The 6,884-nt window shown below is 34.2% G+C and overlaps 2 protein-coding genes across 2 annotated transcripts; both read left to right on the top strand.

Moving 5' to 3' along the window:
- Positions 1-426: 426 nt before the first annotated feature.
- Positions 427-1,206, top strand: LOC122019325 (myb-related protein Hv1-like). The gene is made up of 2 exons (XM_042576805.1): positions 427-553; positions 635-1,206. The coding sequence occupies exons 1-2, from the start codon at positions 427-429 to the stop codon at positions 1,204-1,206; spliced, it is 699 nt and encodes a 232-aa protein (XP_042432739.1).
- Positions 1,207-1,393: 187 nt separating this feature from the next.
- On the top strand, positions 1,394-4,610 carry LOC122021390 (DNA-directed RNA polymerases II, IV and V subunit 6A-like). Its single transcript, XM_042579512.1, has 6 exons — positions 1,394-1,517; positions 2,841-2,874; positions 2,960-3,129; positions 3,221-3,272; positions 4,132-4,199; positions 4,312-4,610. Exons 1-6 carry the CDS (start codon positions 1,483-1,485, stop codon positions 4,379-4,381), a joined length of 429 nt encoding a protein of 142 aa, XP_042435446.1. The 5' UTR covers positions 1,394-1,482; the 3' UTR covers positions 4,382-4,610.
- Positions 4,611-6,884: the final 2,274 nt, after the last annotated feature.

Genomic DNA, 6,884 nt, shown 5'->3' on the forward strand with positions numbered 1-6,884 from the left:
CCAACGTCTTAGTCAGTTTATTTCTAGACCAACACAGAAGAGATAAATCACAAATAACTACTAGTCTTAGCAGTTGAATAGTACATGGAGGATAAGTACCCGGCTAATAGTCATGATTTGATCACAAATCTCATGATGATAATACTATTATATACTAGTCAACTGTCAGTCTTGCAATGAAAAACTAGTATTGATTTATGAACCTTATTAAGGATGGCTTTATGGCTTGCATAAACCTTACTCTCATAGAGGCAACCATACACCAGCAGCCAATGAGAATTTTGTCTCTATATTTTGGCCCCAAGAATAGATGTTAACATTTAAATTCCTATATTTTTATTTATTTATTTATTATCAGTCTGTCTATAAATGAGACACAAAGAGGAGGAGCATATTGAGTTCCAAATGTATATAGAGAAGATAAATATGGGGAGTTCCAAGGCAACGGCAGGGCTTCACAGAGGAGCATGGTCCTCTGAAGAAGACGCATTGCTCACAAACTACATCCACTCGAATGGAGAAGGCCAATGGACGTCTCTCCCTCAGAAAGCTGGTAGATGTTCAAATTAATCCTCACCAACTACTATTCAATTCATGCATGCATTCTGTTGTCCTATATATCTTTTGTTCCCAGGACTTCAACGGTGCGGGAAGAGCTGCAGGCTGAGATGGATGAATTACTTGCGGCCCGGGATCAAGCGAGGCAACATCGGCGCCGACGAGGAAGACCTCATCATTCGGCTCCACAGGCTGCTGGGCAACCGATGGTCTTTGATAGCGAAGAGGCTCCCTGGTCGGACCGACAACGAGATCAAGAATTACTGGAACAGTCACCTGAGCAAGAAGCTCTCGTATCTTTGCCAAAGCCAAGGGATGATGCACGGCAGCCGGAAGGCCAAGAAGGCAGAGGACATGGGGCAAAGCAACACGGCCACGTTCACGGTATACGCTCCGACGGCAGTCAGAGTAATTAGGCCGATCGTGAGGACGACCTTCAACAACGAGAGTAAGAGCCTTTGGCACAGAGAAGGTGTAGTACTAGACGTTAATGTGGAGGAACTGGGCATCCACGACAAGTGTAGTAGCGTTAGTGAAAGCGGTGACTTGCGTGAGGGAGGAGATGTCATGTTATACGAGCATTACGAGAGGCTCTTCAACGAGTACTCGCAGCTCTTGGCCAATTCAGAAACAGAGACAACCTTATGAACTTGTTCATTTGCGTTCATTAAAAATGTTTTGTTTCGGGGGATGGGGGAATTATAACCTTGACCCGGCTACAAAATTGGACCGCCGATCCGTTCGCTCGGCGGTTTATGCGGATATCTGTGAGAGTTACACGTGGGCCCAGCGCACCGGCCCGTTTAGCTCTATAAATACCTCCTTGCGGAAACGCGGCTGCGGGTTGCTAGGGCTTTTGCCTACCGAAGGCGAGAGGGGGGAAGCGCTCTAGAGCGAGCGGAGGATTGAGTACTCGAATTGGTAATGGCGGACGATGATTACGATGGCGTCGACATGGGGTTCGCTGCTATCTCTCTTTTTCCTTCTGGATTTTTCCTTGTCTTGCTTGTCCTGGGTTCATTGCTATCTCTGATGCGCCGATCGCTAATTTTTCGTATAGGATTTATTGCGGTGAGATCGTGTTAGTGTCTGGATTTTTTTTTCCGCCTCCTTTGGGTTGGAGTTATTATTCATCATTACGAGTGAATATTTTAATTATGATCTTATTTTGTCTTAACTGGCATAGTAAATTCCCATTATCCTTAAAAATTACCTTTTTTGTTTTATTTAGCAATAGAATGATCTCGGAAATTGAATCACAATTGATTCATGTTTACAAATATAATGCTTCATATTTTGTGAACTATTGACATAATGCTCAAGTGGTTCATCACACGGAGAAGGAAGATGAGTAAGAACTAAAGAAAAAAAAATATATTCTCAAAGCATGCATATTTATGTTTATTTGGTGGCCTTGTTAGTTATTTTATACCTTTTGGTTGATTCGAGTACTATGTTGTTTAATTTGTTTGAATTGGAAATCCGTGCCATCTATACCTATTATGTTAGCTCATGAGTGTAGTATTATCACATTGGTGTTAGGAAATAGCCAACGTGTATTTTTATTTTTTTGCTACTCCGCTTCATGATCGTGTGGATGCAATACAGTGTACTAGCTTGAGCTCAATGCTCAAACCCACTTAATTATTGGGTCGTTATTTTTTAACAGACTTCTAGATACCATGATAAAATTAATTGAGCAATCACTTTTTCAACAACAAAAAAAAAAAAAAAAACCTCAAGCTTTTAAGAAAGGACCAATTCTTTCTTTTTTAATTTTACACCATAACATGCTTCAACTATTATTGGATTTTAACCTTTATAGCTTTGTTCCAATTTTTTTATTTCTTCAATTTCTTATCCTGTTTGAGGAGTTTCTCTTAAATAATTGTTACAATATCCACTAATTGTGTTATTTTATTTTAAGATATGAGGCATGAAGTCTTGGCACATGATTCACATTTTTAAAATTAGTCCAATGCATCTTTCCCCCTTGTTTTGTTAAATTTGTTTGCTCATAGAAGACTCATCGATGAGATCTTCTTCCAGTTTACATCCTCTGGCTCTAAGACTGCAAGAACGGAGGGAAATTACTTGTAAAATCCATATAAGTGTCATATTTCAATCTATGTTAACTGTTTCCACCGACGATATTTTACTTTACAATGCATTTAAGTTAGATTTTGCTTTTCCTTGTGACAAAAAAATGTTCAAAATTTGTAACCCACTTTTTTTATATTCATGATGGGCATCTTCATGGGTGAGTTAATATGTTTGTGCAGCTATGAAGATGAGCCACCAGAACCAGAAATTGAGGTATGCATTATTGGGTATCCCTTTATAATATGTGTGCTTGTAGTTTGCTATTAAGATAAATTGAATTAACATTTCAATCATAAAGGATGGAATGGAGGAGGAACAAGAAAATAACAATGAAGATGGCCTAGATGATCTCGTGGGTGATGCTGAAGAAAAAGAGCAAGAAACGGTTGAACGGCCTAGAAAAACAACAAAGTATATGACAAAATATGAACGTGCTAGAATTCTTGGCACACGGGCTTTACAAATTAGGTTTGGAATTTCAATCTTGAACATATAGTAGTAACATTTCATAGCTGTAATTTCCTAGTTTTTTTTGGGACTAATTTAACTCACTCAACAGCATGAATGCTCCAGTGATGGTTGAGTTAGAGGGTGAGACTGATCCTTTGGAGGTAAGACACTTCACAAAATCTTATCTCGAGTTTGATAAGATCACAAAGTATCTTTTTTCCCAAAGTTTTCATATCCCTACTGTATCATAATTCTGATTATTATATCTTTTAGTGTTTGCATTTGAATTTTACAAACTTTAATAGACCATGTGGGGCTAAACTGGTGTGTTTCAATATCTTCTTTTACCCCCAATGGAGCTCTGCTAGTGGTATTTACATGTTAATATTGGCCAGTTTTGTTTTTTTTTAAAAAAAAGTTTGAGAAGGGAGTTCCCTTTCTTTAAGGTCCCCTTTTAGCTTGTGGTCCTATTTCTCTTGAGGCGCTGTGTATTAAATTTAAATCAAACAACCATTGAGTCCAATTTTATAGTAGCTTATAAATGCTTATTTTAAATTCTTATCTCACCATATGTGACTAAATTAGGGTGTCATAACTGGTTGTAGATTTTCCTGATTGAAACCAGTGATCCTTCCACTGATTCAACAGTATGAGCCTTGCCTCCGGTTCCTGGGTTAACCAATGAAAACCATTCAGTCTCGTTTTAAAGTCTGGTTGCTGTAACTGTTTGATAGCACTTGCAATACTTTTGCTTTCATAATGTTATTTGTTCTATAACCATAACATAAACTCATTTTGCGAGTCATAATTAAACTTAATCTAGATAGTCAACCACTTTATATTTCTACACCTTTGCTGCCAAGGCCCAATGTTGTTATTTCTTCACCTTCAATATACTACACACAAGTCAATCTTAACATGATATCAAATTCATATTATATAGAAGAGATGGAAATGAAAGTCATCTCTGCTTCTGGTTTCTTGATATTTTCTCATGCTTATCGTCTCTTGTGACTTCAGATTGCAATGAAGGAACTTCGTGAGCGCAAGATTCCATTTACCATTCGACGATATTTACCAGACGGGAGGTACTCTTAATTTTTTTTTTAGTTATTTTTTTACGGAAACTTCTTATTCAGATCAACTTCAAACGATAATCAAATTCAACATAAATGCTAATTGCTCTCTTGTTGGCGACAGTTACGAAGACTGGGGGGTGGATGAACTGATAGTAGAGGATTCCTGGAAGCGCCAAGTTGGTGGTAATTAAGCTGATAACGTTGGAATCTAAGTTAATCCCAACTTATGTTATTAAGTAGGAGTAGATAAGTGTTTATGGAAGGATTACAATATTCACATGATGTAGTAGAATTTTATCAATGTGGTTCTGCAGTTTGGGTGGCTGTAATATTAAAGTGGCTAGTAAAAGCTTTGTATAATTACATGTTTTATTTTTCAAACTAAACAACAATAATAACATACCCTTATTCTCTTGATTATATAGTTCTTTTTATGCTATTGAGTTAAATATCTTATTATATAGTTATCTATACTAAAAATAAATTTTATTTTATTTTATTATTATTAATCAAATTATTTTTGATTTTTTCATTTGATAAACGTGTTTGTCATAATTTTACTTCTTTTAATTAGAATATTTATTGGTCGTGTAATTATATATTTATATCATTTTAAACGTGTCTCTCAGAGTTTTCTTTTAATATGTAATTTCAATTTTTTCTCTAATGTTTTGTTTATTCTCGTATGTTCATATATTCATTTTAACATCTTCATTTTTGTAATTATCATCTTTTGCTCATATATTTGAGTTATAACTTAACATTCAACTTCATATAATATAGTAGGTCTAATTATGATTTTGTAGAATTTTTTCTTAAGTTTTAAAAGTATTTTATGATCACATTGCTTTTCTCATTTCAATTATCATGTTTATATTCTACGTAAGATACCTCTCTCAATATCTTTATCATTTTACAAAGATGATTCTAAATATCTAAAGTTCTTAGTTCCGGGCAACTTATCTCTTATCTTAATAATTAGTTCATTATGTCTAGTATTGCTAAACTTAAATTTCATATATTTTGTCTTTATTCTACTAAGCTTAAACTCTCTCTCTTTTAGTATTTTCTGTCAAGATTCTAATTTAGCATTTATTCTTTCACGTGTTTTATCTATTAAAATAATATCATCTACAAAAAAAAAATATGGAACCGCCACATCAGCGGCCCCCCTAGAGCCGGTCCCACGGATATGGAGGGAGGTAAATAATATCATCTACAAGTTATGGTTGTTCAAAGGCTCTGGGCGAAATTATTAATTATGTCCCAATTTTATCCTTTCACCAATCTAAGTAATAATTATTTTAATCTATAAAATTTTTGTTTCTAGAAATAGGATAAGGAAATAAGATTCCTTTATCTAGGATGGCTATTTCTTTTTTATTTACGCATAAATTCCTACCATTCTAACATAGAAATAAGAATGAAACACCAACTCTAAACTATTGATATAAAGTTTTTTTCATTCCTACACTATTCAATTATCCAAGAATAACAATTATATTTGTAATCAATTTCATTTAGAATGTAAGAGGTGTTTACAAAAAGTAATCACTTAAATTTTTAACAAAAGAACACTGACAACGAAGAAAAATTTAACTCAAGAATACAAATAGATAAACATAAACAGATAAACATAAACAGATAATGTAACACAAAAAATGCAAAGAGATAAGCAAGGTAATGTAACATAAAATCCTAACACTAAACTGGAAAATAATAAAGAAGTATAGTCTAGTCAACTTACCTCCATAATCTTCATTTTCAACATCAACGAATCTAGAAGAACGAAGAGAACATTAAGAAGATTTGTCACAAATATATTCACTTTGAGTTTGAGTAACTTAAATAATTTATTCAGCAAAGTAGTTAAGAATTAACATCTTTTCCACACACTAGTCCCTATCCTACATTCACTTGCTTTTGATAGATTCTACAAGAAGATCCAAGTTCAGTCCAGATATCCTACAAAAATCATAAGAATTTGTAAGTCATGAAAACACATTTTGGTGAAACTACAATAAAACTTTACAATTTATTGAGGAAAATAGAAATGTGTAGGGGGCATGTCAAAAAGAAGTGACTGTCAGATATATAGCAGCAATATTTCCACTTGAGATGATGTGAGATAATTTAAGGAAGCATACCATAACTATCAGAGAAACCTCCAACAATGAACCATAATTCCTCTCCAAGCTGCAGACAAGGAACAAAAAAAGGAAGCTCATTTATGGGGAATTTACAAAAATGGATCATTATTTAGAATTTTTACATCTTTTCAATCCACATATTCAACGAAGAAATAAATGTCACGGGGTGGTGGTGGAATGTTTTAGAATCACACAAATAAAGCTAAAACAAGAAACTGAAGTAATAACATGTTATTGATGTTCTGGAAGCATCACTTAGAAGCAATAACCAAAAAAATAGTTTTTAGATATATGAAATTTTTTTATTTCATTTTAATTGACCCGGCAAAAAGTTAAATTATTTTTTATTATAATAAATTTTTTAACCATTATATTGTATTCGATTGATTTGAAGTAACACGAGAGAAAAAGTTTCAACCCTACTTTATAGGCAACAACAGTTGATCATCTGACATTATATGCTATAAAAGGTAATGCAACCTGAATGAGTCAAGTTGAGGAATGTATATCCTTTAGAAGATGAGTTGCTAGAGGATTGATAAGA

This window comes from Zingiber officinale, chromosome 9A, assembly GCF_018446385.1.
Source record: "Zingiber officinale cultivar Zhangliang chromosome 9A, Zo_v1.1, whole genome shotgun sequence".
Taxonomy (NCBI): domain Eukaryota; kingdom Viridiplantae; phylum Streptophyta; class Magnoliopsida; order Zingiberales; family Zingiberaceae; genus Zingiber; species Zingiber officinale.